General features: G+C 39.1%; 1 protein-coding gene across 1 annotated transcript in view; it reads left to right on the top strand.

The window, feature by feature from the left end:
• Positions 1-18,067, top strand: part of IMPG2 (interphotoreceptor matrix proteoglycan 2) — a 56,168-nt gene that overhangs the window by 23,416 nt on the left and 14,685 nt on the right. The window contains exons 4-11 of the mRNA XM_085072256.1: positions 861-892; positions 988-1,011; positions 10,061-10,107; positions 10,556-10,647; positions 13,156-13,317; positions 14,364-14,422; positions 15,733-15,750; positions 17,730-17,974. Of these exons, the coding sequence (XP_084928382.1) occupies positions 861-892; positions 988-1,011; positions 10,061-10,107; positions 10,556-10,647; positions 13,156-13,317; positions 14,364-14,422; positions 15,733-15,750; positions 17,730-17,974 (679 nt within the window). The remainder of the gene's footprint in view (positions 1-860; positions 893-987; positions 1,012-10,060; positions 10,108-10,555; positions 10,648-13,155; positions 13,318-14,363; positions 14,423-15,732; positions 15,751-17,729; positions 17,975-18,067) is intronic.

Genomic DNA, 18,067 nt, shown 5'->3' with positions numbered 1-18,067 from the left:
GGAGATACTTAAGTTGATCTGCTTTGTGTTGCTTTTACTGAAAAATATACCTGCACTGATCATATAAAGAAAGCCAGCCCACTAAGCAGTCCACCAAACAATCTTCTTTTGCCTCTCTAAAGCAGAGAAGCAGAACTTTTGTGGATGGACAATAATTTTCTGTATTTGATATTTGGTTTATATTAGTACAGCAGCAGGATACAGCATTATTTCTCAGCTACTATCATGCTGCAAACTGCTCAGGACCTCCTACACTTCTTGTGGTGTTCCTCACAGAAGCTTCTGTGACTCTTCTCTAGAACCAATGGCATTAATGCTATGAGAATTTTGATGAAAAAGTGTGAACTGTGTAGCCCTTCTTAGTCTTTTTACACCAATACATGAAAAAACATCATCCCTGTCACCTGTATAACGAAAAACAAAGTCGTCAGATAAAGTACCATAGTAGGATTAAAGCTGCAACTTTACTTTCAAAAGAAAGTAAATCTATAGACAAGTAGCAGAAGTAATACTGAATTTCTGAAGAATGCTTGCTTAAAAGGTTTTTATTGTTGGCCTCTAAGGTGGGAGAATGTTGCACCAGCAGAACACTGCAGGAAATTGCAGAAATGTAGAGCATCTCTGACAAGCCTAATGCTCTTTACGCTGTCTGATGTTGAGTTTCAGTTGTATTTTGGAAATGTCAGACATTTTCTTTTCAGCAGGGATTTTGTTAATAAATTTTGAACTTAACAAATTACAGTATTGAGAACATAATTATTTCAGCATGCAGAAGGAAATAAAGTGGTATAAACTGCATTTCAATTTCTTTCACCTTGTGTTACTCAAACATATTTAGGATTTGTTTGTTTGTTTTCCAGAAACTGTCCTATACAAAGGAAGCAATGGGCAGGTGAGTATCTATATTCTTGCATTTTATTCTCTCTGGAGATAACAACAGGGCCCAGTTGTGAGATTTTGTAACTTTTTCTTTCTTTTTCTTGTCAGTTCCTGTGCTGATTGGTCATGTGGGTAAGTAATTTTCCCATTTTAAATGCTCCTGATAGGTTGTTTCTCTGGTTCTTGCTGCTGCTGGCATTGATTTGTGCACTGAACATGAACAAAATTCACCTTTGTGCAAAAAGGCATATAGAAAAGTGTGGTGGAGAGATCTGGTGGTTCTTGCATGTGAACCTCTGTCCTGGCATGGTTGGCATGCTCAAAATATCTCAGCCAGTCTGAGGCTTGTACTTCTGCTTAAGTGTGTCATCACCTTGTTGGCTGTCAGGTGCAGACACAGGATATTTACCTGAAGAGGTTTAGTGGGGGAATTCTATTTTGGGAAAGAGATGTGTCCATAGCTGCTTGTGTTAGTGGTTCTGGTTGTCCTGAAAACCTTTCCCAAAGGCTTTCAGGTAGTCCTCGTCATCATTGCAAAAAACAAAATAAAAATGGACTGTTTTGAAACGGTATTTTAAGACTTTCAAGATGTGTGTTCTAAAAAGAGTTACAAGGGAATTGGCTGCTTGGCTTCCTCACACTTTTAACAAGGCAATAAAACTGAAAACTAGTTTGATTTGTGGCTTCTTTGTACCAAAGCAAACCTGAACTTGTCCTGTTATTTTCATGTCTTTTACTGAACTGAAAACAAATTCAAATTATTATTATTAATATTGCTCCATTGCTACTCAGAACTTAACCTAAGGGGTTATTTTTTTTAGGGTAATTCAAACTCAAACAATCTGGTGCTGAACTCCTCTGAAAAACTGGCAGGTTCAATTCCCTGTTTACAGGCCACATAAAGCTCTGATAACGATGAGTAATTAATATACTGGCAAGTGTAATCACTTGACAGACTTCTACACAAACCCCAACTTCCCAAATTAGGTATCCTCATAGTGATTTCATAACCACAACATATATTAAAATTAATAATGTGAGATGATAATGGCAAAAGCAATTCCTAAAAGGTTGTTTTCTCTCTGCCCTATGGAACTAAGTGCTCCTCTGACAAGAGCACTCCCCAAAGCCTCCAGATCAGCTGGGTAGTCTACATGTGTTCTGGAGAAGTTAGAATTTGAAAATCTCCTGCATCCCTCTGTGTGATCATCCAGGAAATCTAGTAAATGTAGAGATATACAAGAAGAATTGGAGTCAACACTTAATGAATCTAGTGTCTGCATGAACTGGGCTAAGCAACGGAACAGTGCAAAAAGCCCATCTGTTTTTAGAAAGGGGAATCTGAGTGATTAATGTTGTATTTGTCCAAAAACCATCTTATGAAGAGTTTTGTGGCAACATTAAGGGGGTTCCAGAAGAAAATTAGCAAACTTCACCAAACTCTATTCGCTGTGGGGCTGTGTTACATCTGCCTCAAAAATATGCCGCTTTTATTTCAGTATGTATTCTTCAGATTGTTGATAGCTTTAGGGTGGGATCTTTGTTATTGCCATCAGTTTTAACTTGGAGTTTACTGTATCTCTTCCTCTATAATTTGTTGTTTGTCTTGTGCTTGGAAATTGTAGTGTTTTATAGCATAAAGAGAGTGATACAGGACTGTAGCAGTGATGGAATTGGGTAGATTTTCCCTGGGTAATGGAACATCAGAAAGAAATCAGTAGAAATAATTTTGCCAATATTGTAAAACCCAAACTTGCTCTAAGAGCATTCTGGACATCTTAGAGCATTCATGGTGTAAGATGTGAAGTTTGTAAGTAAGCCATAACAAAGCCATGATTTTCTGTCATGGGTAGAAGATGTCTCATCTAGCTCCAGACATCTTCCCCCAAGAAGAGTAAGTCAACCATCTCAATACTGCCAACAGCCAACGTTATTTCCTGAAAAAATAACTACACCTCCCAGAAAAGACCAGAATAAATCTTCTAAAAATGTTCTGTAAGAAGTCAGCCTAAATACCCAACCTAGGACCACCATCAGCCTCTAAGGCACAGGATGGTAAATCCGGTGTCAAGTCCCTCTGGCAGAAAGGAGCGGTGAGTGCAGCTGTACCATCTCCTGGGCATTGCTCTCCTCACCTGCTGGCCCACATGTGCAAAGAGAGGCCGGTCCAGTGCAGGGCAATTCTGGGATCTGGACACAGCTGACTTGTCGTCCAGCTGTGCCATCTGTGTCAGAATGGACAGCTATTCTTGTTTTGTCCTGAGGGATGGCAGGACTGTCCTAAATATCTAGATATCCAGGGTATCTAGACGAGATGTTCAGGTGAGATTCCCACACTGACAGGGAAGTGCCTTGGAGTAAAGGTCTGTGGTGAGCTCCAGTGTCTCTGATGCCTGTGCAGAAGCAGTCACTTCACTTTGGAGGCCTGGCACTAGCCGTATTTCTCTTTTTCCCACTGATAAGAGCAAGAAATGTTGCCGTAAATTCTAGAGCATAGCCGCCACCCCCTGTCCCCCCCAAGAAGCTCTTTCATAAACTTTGACTGATCTCTTTTTTTCTGTGAAACAACTTTTTCTTTGAAACAATTTCTTAATTTGGAATTGATCTGGAATGGAAGACAGGCCCTTGATACCTATTGATCATTTAAACTATGCTACCTTTCTAAATGAAGTCAAAATTGTACTGAAAGCAATAAACAGCTATAGAATTGGAGCTTTGACTTGAATAGTTTAATACAACTAATATAATCCTGCCTAGATGTCAATATGGTGTCTCTAACTAGAAAAATCTGATTTCATCTAGTGAAACGCTGGGATAGTCAGTTGTAATGTAGCCTACAGAAAGGTGCCTTGTACTCATATAGTTGAGTTCCTGGAATAACTCCCAATCCAGCATTACTGACAGTGATGTAACAGCAGGATGAATGTTTGTTCCCGTAAGGTTTAGAGCATGCATCCACGTAGGTTAAATGCTCAGCTACCCTGGCCTTTTCAGGAAATGAGGGATTAAACTAAGTACCACCAAGGAGAAAACCTCAGCAGGAAAAGCAACATATGGGACACAATCCAGGTGTGTACAGAGCATCACAGTGGACACTGTAGAGTTTTTGCCCCAGTTGGAAGTGTGGGAGCACTACATCAGCTAAAGACCTTTATTGATTGTTTTATTCAGTAGGCCACTGGCACTTCACATCATGAAGTTCTGTCTCTTAATATTGGTGTCTTTCTCTTGACAATAGGACAGTCCTTTTGTCCAATCCCTGGGGGGGTCAAAAGCCACATCTTGAGAATCAACTGAAAGTAAAGGAGTAGCACAAGATTGTTGCAGCAGAAAACTAGAGTTTTTATGTCACAGCCTTGCTTGAGTGCTGTATGCATAATAACATACGAGGAAAAGATAAAGAGGATAGGATAGTTGAAAAGGAGGAATATAACATGCTACTTTTTCATTTCTTCAGAGGCATTTATTAATGTAAAATGAAATAAGTAGGGGTATGTGTCCTTTCTGATGGTACTTGCTGATTCTGAACTCACTGAAATTAGTTGCGGTAAATCACGTCCAGATCTCCTGTGTCCTGTCCATGTTCTCTGCTTTGAAAAACATTGGCAAATTTAGAGTCCATGTTTTATCAGCAGTGGTAGCAATGGTTGATGATGTATCAACTCAGCTTTTGTACTGTTTATCTAAATGTGCTTCATGCAAGAATAAGAGTTTGTCTTCTGTGCTGGGATAATTTCATCAGTTCAGCAGTTCTGCCTGCAGTGACATAGAAACGTACCTGAGCTTCTTTACTGTTGGCATGTGGACTTGGCAATGATATTGCTCATTTCAGAATTTTTCTTATTTGCACAGCTTTACCACATGTGAAGAGTTCCTCACTGTTCCTTTTCAGTTCTGTATTTTCTTTTGTGCTCCCTACTGTCTGGTGGCAGATATGAAAAGTTTGTCCTATTTAATCAGAACTAAATGAGATCAAAATTGAAGAACTACCTGAATGACAATTAAGATGAAGACATATACAGTTTAAAAGCAAGAGAATCTGAATACCAGGCTTAGTCTTGCATTCTGAAATTGCATAAAAATACTTCTTAAATTGCCTACTTAGTTCAAGGCTATGTGATTCAAATATTTAAAAATGAGGAAATCAGGTGATAAAATTATTTTCCCTCCTTTGTGCAATAAGACCATTTAAGTAACATTATTCAAGAAAAAGAAATGCTTGATATAGCCAGTTAGACTTTACAACTTTCAAACTGATAAACAATCTTATAAATAATGCATAAACTGATAAATGTCCAGAATGTCTAGTACAAATATGAAGATGTTACCTTTGTCAACCACAGAACTGGGCTTGTGTTATACCTTGGGGAGAAATGCAGAGAAAAACTAATACCTTCGTAGAATTTCATGCAGAGCTGTGAAATGGTATCACTGATGCCCCATTTGACAGGTCCAGAGTGTTGCTTCTCCTTAATAACACAGTAAGGCTGCACACAAAGAGCCTGTTTAGTCCTAAGAGTCAATGGAACTCTGTTTATGCTTTGTTGGACTGTAACCTGTCAAATCTTCTCCTGACATTACTGATGTCACACATAAGTAGGTATTATGTGCCTTGAAAAAAGGGGAATGTAGGCTGTATTTGTGAGCTGTGATTGTTGTATTAATACGTATAGGCTGTCCATAGGCACTGTTTGCTTCAGATCATCTTCCTAGGCCCTTATGGATCTTGCCCTACACCTGCCTAGATCCTGGTGTCTAACAGAACTGTGTGATCTGAAACCAGTTGTTTCTGCAGAGGAAACACAAGTGCAGTGTTGTTTGTTCTGGTGCTTAGACATCTGCTTGTCTATGTTCCTTCCTGCCTCTCCATACATATGTGTATGTTTTTATATTTTGCTTACTGCTCAGCCAAGATGATCCAGGGAATCACTCATGCAGGTAGGACAATAGAAATTACATTTCATATGTCTGTGTCTCAAACTCACAATAAACTCTTGTTGGAATGCGGTTCCTCTACCTGGAGTGGCTTGTTTGTGTAGGTAGAGCTAAAAATCAAATGTAGACCTTGGAATAATCCTGTGGCAAAACCATAAAAAATCCTGTGTATTTTAAGTGGTGCAACTGAATGGGAATTTGAATCTGTGTTTACCTTGAAAAGTGATGTGTTCAGACAATTCAATATATGCATTGCCATGTGGATTTTGAGTGACATCCCTAGAGGTGCCCAGTACAATTGCTACTTTTTTAGGTGATCAATAAAGTGGGTATTTGAAAAATTAAAATGCTAAGGGGAAATAGAAGGGTAAAAGAAATGCATGCAAAAAGAAAGCAAACCTCACCATTCTCGTAAAGAAAAAACAATGTTGTGCATAAAGTGAGCTTGGTTATAGTATATTCTTCTTAAAACAATATTTTTATTCTCTTGAAAAGTGATAGCTGGTAATTTGACCAAATTTCTTGCTTGACTGGTCTTGTTTGGTTAGGTTGATTAGGGTTTTACTAGGTGATGTTTACGTGCATGGTTTTTAATTTTCAGCCAGCTGTGCACTGGAATTCTGTCAGAAAACTGGTTGGCTCTTGAGGACTTGTGCTCAAAAGCCCCCAGCACCAGTAAGAATGTGTGACCTGGCCTTGGCGAGGAGTGTGGTGTGTAGCTGCTGAAGGAGATGGGTTTGCTGCACAGCCTTGCTCTCACCTTGGCGCTGCCTTGCTCTCACCTCGCCCTTCAGCTCCCTCATGGCTGCCCAAGGCCTGGCTTGCCCTGTGGCGGTCACCAAAGGCTGAACCAGTGCCTAAGGTGGTGTTTGTGACCCAAGTGCCCTGTTGGAGAGCTGCCATTTGTTGGGGTTGGTGACAAAGTCCTCTGGGACTTTGGAAACTTGGAGAATTTTATTTTGATGTGTCTGTACTCAGTAATCTGATCTAGAATTTGAGAAAGCTATCAGGCCTTTCCATTTGTGAACTGCTCCTCTTTTGAAAGTGCGGTTTGCACCGTAATAGTTTGTTTGGCTTTTCTTGTCTACGTTGAGGATTTTTCCTTTAAAAACTCAAACAGCTCAGTTAAAACTGATCTCATGGCCACTGGCAAACACAACTGTACTTGAGCGGCTGCCTGGGTGGTGGCAGTGAGGGCTCCCTGTCAGAGGGGCTGAGGTTGCCCCGACGTGGTTCCAGATGGCTCTGATGGGCAGAACTGAGCCCCACACTGTGGTAAGTGGCAGCTTAGGGAAAGCCTGTGTGAGAAAGGGCAAAAACATGGCACAGGGAGAGCAGGAGGGGACAAAAAGAATGAGAAACAGTGGCATGGGGAATGGCAAGGCCAAAGGCACCACACTGTGAAAAAGCATGTATTCCCTGCAGCCCAGGGAGGAGTCAGACTGGAGCAGGTAGACCTTTCCTGAAGGAACTGCTACCCTTGCAGAGCGTGCACTGGGCAGAGGAGTCAGAAGTGAAGTTGGGCCTGGGAAAAGGTGAAGGATAAGTGGTGTTTTAATGTTTGTCTGCTTCTCACTGCCCAAATGTACTTCAATATGCAATAATTCAGTTTGTCCGAAGCTGAGTCTGCTTTGCCCATGGAGGTAGTTGGTAAGCGATCTTCATGGCTTTATTTCAACCCAGAAGCTTTTCACTTGGTTTTCTCCCCTGTCTTATGGAGCTGGAGGGAGTGAGAGAGTGGCTGGTTTGGCCCTTGGCCAAGGCTAACCCACTCCAGAATTGGGTGCTTAGTTGGTCAGACAGTAGTTTTGTGTTTTTCTAGATGCCCTGAGTTGCAGCATGCACATGCAGAAGGCTGGCAGGGATGATGTGGGATCTGTGGGTGACCTATGCCTTGTGGGGCAGCAGCTGGAGGTCAGGAATGCCTGGAGGCCCCTCAAAGTGTACTGGGCACAAACCTATGGGCAGCTGGATCAAGTTCCATGTGTCTCAGGTTGGGATCAGATCTTACCACAGCAAATCATGTTTCTCATTGTCTCCTTCTATAGAAAAGAGGATACAAGGCTCAGCTGATATTTATATATAGGTTTGAACTGACCAGGACATTAAAAATCCTGCAGTAGAGTTTTTACTGTTTGTAGCTTTCCTTTTGTTGAGTTTTTATTCTGACCCTAGTTACACTGAACAGTTTTTAAGAAATAAAATCTCAGACTGGTTCACCTCTCCTGAAAAGTAGAGTTATGCTTGCTTCTGATCATTAAACATGATGCACTAAAATGCTTTATTTACTGATGCTGTAATTTGGTGACACTCTGGTATAGATGTAATCTAGTTCCTATTGAAACTGCTAAAAAAGAGGCATCCTGAAGTTAGGTGAACTTAATTAGAAAATATTCAATCAGACCAATTAATAATTAAGCAATAGTTTTTATTGCAGTTCTAAGATGATAAACAAGTAAGGAAATTAAATCCCTCTAAAACATAACCAGCATTCTTAAGAAAATATCCTTAAGAGAGGCTATCTGGTCTAAATTATAGTTTTTAGTAAAATTTTCCAGACTTGGAAATGATTCCAAGATTTACTGAGTTTGTCAAAGAATTGGTAGAGAGTTACCTTGCACTGTGCTGGCTGAAAACAGGTACCAGTGTCCATGAGATGGAAGCAGACACAAGTACATTTCACAGCTTGCTTGGAGCGCATTGATTTTATTTGTTTAAGAAAATACATGGAGCTACTATTTAAACTCTTGAATAAATATTTCCTGTTTTGTTCATGTTTTTGAGGGTTTTATTTTTTTAATATTTTAGAATTGTTGTGGACATCTCACCCTGTCAGTTTTACATTCCCTGAACTAAATTTTGGTACAGTTAATCACTATGTGAAGGATTGGACTGTGCCTCCTTGGAAAGGATGGGTGAAAAAGTTCTTGACTTAAATAGAAAGTTCATTGGGTTTGAGTTAGATCTCCTTATTGGCAAGTCTTATGTAGCTGTGAGGGGCAGAGGGAGAAAGTGTTTCAGACATTAACATAGTGAAGCTATCATCTTTTTATCATATGCTGGTGCCCTGGTATCTGTAGTATGTAACTGTGGATCTGATTGTCTGCCTGGTGCTGGAAGCCTATTTTGGAGTGATACAAAGACTGACTACACAGCCTGAAGGAGGCAAAGTATTCATCAACTTTGAGTGGAGTTTTGCTTGAGGATAGACTGCAAGACCAGTCATGGAGTATGTGAATCAAAAATCAAATCTGATAAAGCCAGGAACCATGGCCAATATTGCACCTATCACTGTGAAGACTTGCTGCAGTGTGTGTTTCACGGCACAAGTATGACCACCAATAAAAAAGGAGATTCTCTAGAAATGAGCGAAATACCTCAAAACAGTGAACTTCAGTAATTTTCAAGCTCAGTTTCTGTGCAGCACTTAAACTTCCAGCCTTACAGCTTGGTCTGTATATAGTAACAGTATGACAAACTCTAGAGATAATTTTTCCTTTATTCAGGAAAGACTTGTTTTTGTCAGAGCATGTGTCCCACTCTTGGTAACTTGACAATTGCTCCAGGCTTACAAAATTGGCTCCAAGGAGCTTGGGTTTACTGTAAGAGTCATGTAAAAGCTGTTAGTTTTTCTTCAGGCTGACAGTCTTCATCTGATTGTTTCTCTGAAATGTTTTTTGCATTTAGCCTGTAGTCGTTTTATGTGCGTGTGAATCCCATAACTGGATTTGGAAACGGATGCCTTTTGAAGATTTCCAAATAAGCAGAATAAAATTGATGAAAAGAACCCATCTTCTTGAAGTGATTTCTTGCAGTGATTTCAGAGCAGTTATGGTGTTTTAGTGCACTGAAGAGTATTTTAAAAACTAAGTGGTTTATAGAGTATTGCCAGTTATCTTTGTGTTTTATCTCTTTGCATTTGCTTTCTTTACAGAACTGCTAGAAGGCAAAATGCTTTTTGTATGGGACTCCAGGCCATTTGGGATATAAGAGGGTTAGCAAACCAGAGAGGCACATGATATCCTGTATGATGCAAGTGACCCAAAATCTAAGTTGCAAAATTTAACTGCAACACTATGAAAGTATACTATGAAAATACTAATATGAAGTTAGCAGCAAAATGTACTATGACAAATTCCTTCTGCACATGTGCTTTTTGGTGTATCACCAGAATCACAGAAATATCAAAAACTACTATGTTTATCTTACCACATCCAACTTCAATTTCTGATTTATTTTTGTCTAGTGGGACTCCTACTCCACCTTTGGATGTTGATGTTACCACACTGAGAGGTCAGTTTCTATATAATTCCTGTTAAGGCTGATTCTGAATTACTGGAAAATTGAGAAATTCAAGTGTTTGGATTTCAAGAAGAGCTCTGAATTTTTGCATCTCTATAATGCTGTAGTGCTGACATTTTGTTATTTTATGAATCATGAAAATTCTGCTCAAGAAATTAGTTCTGTGCACTTTTTACTGCACTGAATTTCATGTGTCAAAAAATATGTCTCCTTAGGCAGAATGTTAGCATTTTATACTGATTAGTTCATTTGATACTCTTCCTCAGGCTCATCAGGTGTTTCCTGTGCTGTTGCTGTTGTGATGATGGGAATAGGAATCAAATTTGACTATTGGCTTACTCTTACTGAACTACTCCTGTGTCTATCTACATGTCCATGGGTATATAGAAAAAACCAAACCAAAACAAAACAAAATTGTATTGTTCTCTTTCAAACTCAGATGCAGCTGCCAATGTTCCTCCCCCTCATGAGATCTCCATTGAGAGTCCTGCGGGTGATACCATCCACGAGCTTGACCATGTAGACACCACGGTGAGTGGGATCTTTTCATTTGGTTCAGCGTTCTGTTGCCTTCCCTACATGGCATTGTTTATGGTCATTTATATTTTTCTAGCAATTAAAGGCGGTGTTAACATGGTGTGTTAACACAAACTAGGATTTCATAAAATCAGGGCGTGAATTTCTGAAGTTTTAAAATATTTTCCTGGGCAGATATTTTTTCATTTGCAGAGGCTTTGAAATGTCTCTTCCCCAGCAGTGGGAGATAAGGGATCAGTTGTGCTATCAGATGAGGATTTTGCTAGTGTCATAGGACTAGAGAGGGAGTGCTTAGTGGGTCTGTAAGCTCCAAGAAGAATGTGAAACACTATTATTCCTATGAAAGCACAATATACCTTAGGTTGCTGCAATAGTGTTTTGAGGGTATGTGTGGTACAATTGTGTAGGACAGCAGAGAGGTGGCCTGGATGGCCTTGAAGATTCTGATTCTCTGCTCCTTTTCCTCTGCTGATATAGATGAACTTTTATTTATCACCTTACAAGTCAACCTTTCTGTGACATTTAACCAAAGCTCACAACACAGGGAAGCCTAGGCCCTGCACTTGAAACATTTCTGTACAACTGAGCTGACCACCACATAGGTCCCAGGGAAACATTTACTTCCAGGAAACAGGTTGGTCCTCTGGATTGAATTTAAATACCGAGCTCTAGAATACAACTGCAGTATTCATGGGCCTACATGGCTGAAGAAAATTTTGCAAACTAGTGATGAATTAGCTGGCTTTTTTTTTTTCTTATAAAAATGGAGCTCTCAGTGGGTCAAAGAGAACCCTACAAAGTTGCACATGCTGTATACAAGTAGATAATTTATTGCACTTGGTTTAGCTGGGCCATATTGTTCAATAACCTAGTTTGATTATGAAACAAAACCAAGCCAAACTGTAGTTTCTTCTAGAGCTTTCATTGCTGACTGGAGCTCTGATGTTGGAATAAATACCGAATATGAAGCAGACAGCTTCTGACTCACGTGCAGAATCTGGCTTTATATTATGTACCAGGAACACTTGTGGTTTGGTCTGAAAACCAGAGGAATTCTTTTTTTAAAACAGAACTGCCTGAAATATTTCTGTTGGAGAAGAGAGTAGGACCACATAATAAGTCAGAAAGGAACCAGAATTAGATTGCTGCAGCTACAGTGTTTTCACTCTATAGTTACATCCCACCTCATTGTTCTTAGCAGCCAAAATGCATTGCAGATTACAAGGCCAAGAGTGAGCAAAGTTCACACTCTGCACTTACATGTTGACTGTAACAGGTTTTGGGGGGCAGATAAATGATTTAACCTACATGGTGTTGCAAACAGCCATATGATAGCACTATATATGTGCCTGCTAAGTGTGTATCTCTCAAATGCTAACTTACTTTAAGTAATATACCAGTCCTCATAGTCTTTAACAGAGTTATCCAGTGAAAAAGCAATGTGAGGGGGAGACAGAGAATTTAACTAATAAATTTTAGAGGGTTCCTAAACAATGTAGAAGTTGCTTACTGATGGCAGATAAAGTTTCTTCAGAAAGTTTTTTCTATTTCCTGCATTATACATAAATTAGGCTGCAGTTGGTTGAAAAGATCTGTTTTGTTGGCTCTCTTTTTTCCTTTTTAACAGGAAAAAACAACAACTCTGTATATAAATAGTCAAAGACAAAATCTCTAGCAAAAGGCATTTGGCTCAAGTTAACAAGCCAACCTTCCCTTCCTTCCCAGACAAATAGCTATGTTTTTTTAATTTTTCTGATGTCTTTCAGTATATGACAAGGAATAGTATGCTAGTTTAAAAATACTAGGGAAGTAAGCAGAAGCATGCTCACTCATTCAAATTAGGTTGAAACTTGCAGTCAATGCTGCCTGTGGCAGCCATGATAGTTCCATGCATCCCTGATACACTGCACAGCCACTGCTCTGGGGCTTTTTGTGCAGCTGTAGACAGAGCAGTTGAAGCTCACTGCTTTAGCTCAGCAGAGCTCCCTGCAGGTTTCCCTGCCCCCATTGTATATCTGTGGGAATCCTTCTCCTATTGAGGCTGAACAATGCAGGGTGTTATTCCAAATGAGGAACTTGTCTTCCAGGTGGAATAGTAAGTAGGAGCCTTGTGATAAATGAATAATTTTTGGGTAAATCAGGCTAGGCTGACTGGACTCAAGTGAGCTGTTTGAGTATCCACGGTTGCACTTTAAATTGCTTCATGAATATCCCACACAACTGGATTTCTGTTTGTACCTGAGGTCAACTAGATGGGCTTCTACTGAAACTGTCCAAATGGAAAACAGAATTTTCTTCAGTATGAGAATTCTCAAGAAATGTTCTTACTTAGTAGACTGCCTCATTATTTGCTGCCTCTTTCCCCGAGGCTTCATGAGCACTCCATTATAGTGCAAGGCAAACAGGGATGCTGATGGCTCCAGTGACCACGCTGTGCTTTGGACTGCAGCTTTCATGTGTCATTAAGTGTATCCCTTCTCTCCCTTCTTCCTTCCCTTCCAGATCAATAACGAGATAAAGCAGCAGGATGAAAAGCTAGTCAGACCTGCAACTGAGCAGATGATTGAGTTCAACATTTTGATTGTTGGTGAACAGTACAGTGAGGAGCTGAAGGACCCAGCTGCTGCTGAGTATCAACTGCTGTCTGAACGATTCATTTCTCAGGTGATTCCCTCCCTAACTTACTTTTTGCTGGCTCTTCAAAGCAGTAGTAGCAAAAAGCATCTGTGTCAGGGCTCCTGATTTTTGTCTCCCTATTGTTTCCAACATTTGTTTTTTATTTTGTCTATAATGGTGGTGATTTTATTGCCATCATATTTTGGGAGAGGGGGTTTGTCTTTCTTTTCCCTTTGGAGAGGCATCTAAGTTGTCATATGGCTGCTTATCATGAGGCTTATCTTTTCTCTAGCTTTACCTCCTTGTTAGTCCCATTTAGTTGGGATTCTCTGAATCCTTTTTACTGGGGTTAACCCCATGCCAGATCCTGGGCCAGATGGGAAAGAGATGTACTCTTCACTGCAGCCGAAAAGCAACACCACAACTGTCACAAGTTGCTAGCGTAGGCTAGACATCTTAATTTTCCTAGTTGTGTGGCCAAGAGGCCATGGTATGTGTGTGTGTAAAAAATGTCAGATGGGACAGAGTCCACCTGGCACATGGATGTTCCACTCCTTTGATCCCTTGCCGGGTTTTCTCTGAGCCTGAATAAAGAAGCTCTTGGAAAACAAGTTGGCAGCACTTTGATTGTTTAAGTCTCACCAGAGACAATTTAAAAATAAAGAGATGAAGAAGAGGAACAAGAATTTACAGAGTAAAAAATAATCCTGAACTGGCAAGGATCTTTTGGGAGCTAAAAAACCCTCTAAACCAGCATGAACTTGCAGTATTCTCCATTTTGGTTTTGTCTCCTTTAGCATAGTTGGTTATCTTGGCAGTCTCTTTCCATTTATCTTCTTGGAATATTTCTATACAGTGCTTGGGGAATGCTGGATGTTGATCTTCATACTTCTTATTTTCCCTTTTACTAATAATTAAACAATCTCACCAAAACTACTGTTCCATAGAGAAAGAATATTCAACTATTTTTCTCCTACTAGATATAACAGCACAGATATATTTTTGGAAAATGCTAAAAACACTTCCTGATTTTTCACCACACAAGCAGAAGTGAATGAAATCTGTGCTAATTTTTTGGTTTTCCCTCAAAATAGATTAAAAGCGTATTTGAAGGACTACCTGGATACAAAAACATCCATATCCTGGATTACAGGTAAAATGATACTTGTGCATACGTGGTGATTGAACATGATCATGTACGGTGGTGCAATGAGCTGACACAATACTTGGCAGAATGCTGGGCATGTGTGTGGGAGCTCCCAGGATGTATTAGCCAAGTGCTTTTATATTTGGTACTTCTGTATAAGCAGTTAAAATAGAAATACAGAACTCTATGTAAATGCAATTTTTTTTTTCTTCTGGCATCCACCAGAGAATCTCACTTGAAATGTTTGCTGTGATTTTAAGACAAGGCATTCTTTTTCAAGATTATATCCTAAAATTAGAAGACATATTTGTATCTGATACTTCTAATGTCTCCAAATATTAAACAAGGAAGGACACAGACAGCTTTTTGGAAAAATGTGGTGTATTTTAATTTCTTTTTCAACTTCTCAATGTTAATTTGGGATTACTCTAAAGGTTAGTGTTTAGGATATGTAAAGGATATGTCTCTCTCTCTAATCAAAACAAAGGTGGGGGAATGGTTTGATAAACAATATGCAATATTTTGACCCTCTGTATTACTATAAATATATTTTTAAAGACCTGATTTCCTCAAATCAGTTTCTGTTTCAGAGTGTCATTTAAAGTTAATTTGTTAAGTTAATGCATCAAACATAGGATGTCTGAGTTTTGGAGTACAAGGATCACAAATTGTGATTTTTCTTGAATGGACTGGATATAACTTTCAGAATCTAATGAGTGTGTTCATGAGTTAATCTAAATTGTGTTTTCTTTGAGACAGTAAGCTCTAATTCTGAGAATTTATTGCCTGGGGTATTTTAGCTAGAATGCATACAGGTAACAAAGCAGCTGTAGTGAGAAAGGTCTTGTGATTGGAACCCTAGATTATGTCCAGTTTTCAGCCTGTAAGCAGTAAAACCTTCCATCTTGGTATTTGCAGTCTAATACATTTGCAAGCACTTGGTTCATTTGAGAAGACAAATCAAAGGTTGATATTTCTGGCAAGTACTGGAGCTCTGTGCTCTGCTGTGCATGACAACAACCCATAGGTTATAAGTTAAATCTTTAGGTGGAATAAGTGAGCCTTGATCTTTTTGGTATTGACAACAATTTAACTCCATTATTTACAATCATCTGAGATGTCTCTGCTCTGCTGATTCCTTGGCTTTGTTATGTAGCAGAATAACTGTGCAACTACACAATTTAAAAGGATTTTCCTATATGTGTTTTTCAAATGTATCTGCATTTCAAAGCAAATTTCTTAAAGTTTGAAGACTTAAAGGAAATTATGACATTGATTTAACAGGTTTTGCTGTTCTGTTTTGTTTCTATATTCAGCCCTTCTGAGGAAGACAGGTAAAGACAACTTTTTTATAGATATTGTCATAATACAGATAAGAAAAACATGTTTAGCTGGAGGACATTGTTTTTTGGGGATTTGTAGTTTTAGCTCCAGAGCTAGATAGTTATCTAACATAAATATTATGAGAGAGGATTCTACCACAAACTGCAAGTAACTGATCTGTTTTGATTAAGGATAAACGAAATTTGCTTATTTAGGTCCTAATAATAAGAAAAGCCTCAGGAAAAATCATCCTGAAGAGAAGACAACTACTGGGCTAACTTGTGTATAGGAGTCTCTTTTGTGAAGAAAACAAAATTGCTTTACAATGACTCAAGTCTTCATATTTTGCAGCAGTCTTGAATAGATGTGGGATTATTATTATTACTGAAATTTTAGTAGATAAGAAACCTACAGTTCTCCAGCAAAGGCTGGTGGCTTAGCTACTTCAAGGCCAGTGCTACTGCATATCTTAGCAAAACTTGCATAATTGTTCTTTACCAGACTATGGGATCAGTCTGGACTTCTTTTTCGTCAGACGTATGCAAGTTAAGAATCCAAAATTTTCCTTCTTTAGTATTTTAAGAATTTCATAAGACAGAAAAAGAACTGCAGCCTTAACTTACTAAATGTAATAATTTATTTTGTGTATACCTCATCAAAGGTATAGCCAGATTCCACGAACAATTTTAATGAGAATGAGCATTTTGAAGAAAGATTAGATGACACAAATCTCTTCACAAACTATAGTGGTTTAAATCCATCCCCTACTATGGTGCACATTTGCAGGCCAAGATGAATGCAATCATTCACAAGGGCAATGTTCCAGACACCAGATATTTAGCCCTTTGCAAAAAGATGATGATGTAGTTATTTGTTTGGAATTATGGATGGAGACTGACAGAACAATTGTATTAAATCTAAATGTAATGTTCAAGGACCATATTCTGTTCCATCTTTGCTGTGCCTTTTCACTGCTGCTGTCCTTTTTCATTTCCTCTGCTGACAGTCAGTGCCCATGGTGAGCCTGTGGTGGGCTCATGTCAGTTAGAGCCAGCAGCAAAACCCCAGCAGGCTCCTGGGTTTAGTCAGTATGTTTGCAGATTGTCTCTGTTGTATCTGGCACTGGGACTTTAAAGATTTCTCTGAACAGAGCCATTATTTTAGAAATACAATCCAGCTCTGTGGGATGAGGAAAACCTGTATTCAGAGCACATTTTTCTCACACTTCATAGATTACTTAATTTTCTTGCTGGGTTCTGTCTACAGCCAAAATGTGTTATATCTTCTAAAGTTCCCTTGTGCTTATGCCCAATGTATGATAAATCTGATTGCTACCTAAGGTGTCATGGGGAAAAGGACATCCAGATGCATCCATGAAAAGAAAATTAGGAAAATGGAGGCGAGTTAATATGAAAAAACCCTAAACTCTATGCAGATAAAAAACTGAGTCATAGAATAAATGGCCAAATTAGTCCAGATAAATGTTCCCAATTATAAGGTGAATTAAATACTATTTTATTGCTATTTAAAACATTCTTTCGAACAGGTTGCCACTGCACAGTGACAGAAATTAGGGCTCTTGCTTGCTACTGTAGATTGCTACTATATACAACTTTTTTTCCTGGCTATTTTCATTGCTCAGAAATTCCTGTTATTGGTATGACCTTAAAATCATCACTCTCACCACTGCATGCTGGTGGGCCCACTAAGAATGCTTGCAGAAAGCCAGTATTTGGTCTGCTTGTGGTCTGTCTGCCTTTCACTAGTAGAAATATAGGATTGGCACCAGACCAGATGTCAGTTTTTGGTAGCATTTTCCTTCAGAACTTTGTGAAAAGAATCAAGTAGTTTTTATTTAGAATCCTTTAAAACTATGTATTTTTATATTAAAAATGTTATTGACTCTTGTGCTCTTATGAAAAAGAAAGTGTTTACTTGCTTTGGAAAACCTGGCATTTCTCATCTGTGTTTTCTCTTTGTACAACTGAAGTGGGGTGGAAGTTCACTATGCTGTCACATTTGATGGAAAAGCCATCAGCAATGCCACCTGGGACCTGATCAACCTTCATTCAAACAAGGTGGAGGACAACTCCTTTATGGGCATAGAGGATAATCCAACAGTTGTGTACACCATCAGTGATTTCCGAGATTACATTGCTGAGATCCTCCAGAAAAATGCTCTTCTTGAAAACGCTTCCTTGTCTTTAGACCCAAACTCTCTCCAGCTTACTAATGGTGGGTATTAATTATGATGCCTTGGTGTGCCACACATCTGACTTTTTATAAAATGAATCTCAGATGAGTGAATTATTGAGCAGTCCTCTGAAA

The sequence above is a fragment of the Lichenostomus cassidix genome, chromosome 1 (assembly GCF_008360975.1).
Source record: "Lichenostomus cassidix isolate B80296 chromosome 1, HeHo_3.0, whole genome shotgun sequence".
Taxonomy (NCBI): Eukaryota; Metazoa; Chordata; class Aves; order Passeriformes; family Meliphagidae; genus Lichenostomus; species Lichenostomus cassidix.
The sequence above is the reverse complement of the archived record's forward strand: the minus strand, read 5'-3'. Positions and strand labels throughout refer to the sequence as shown.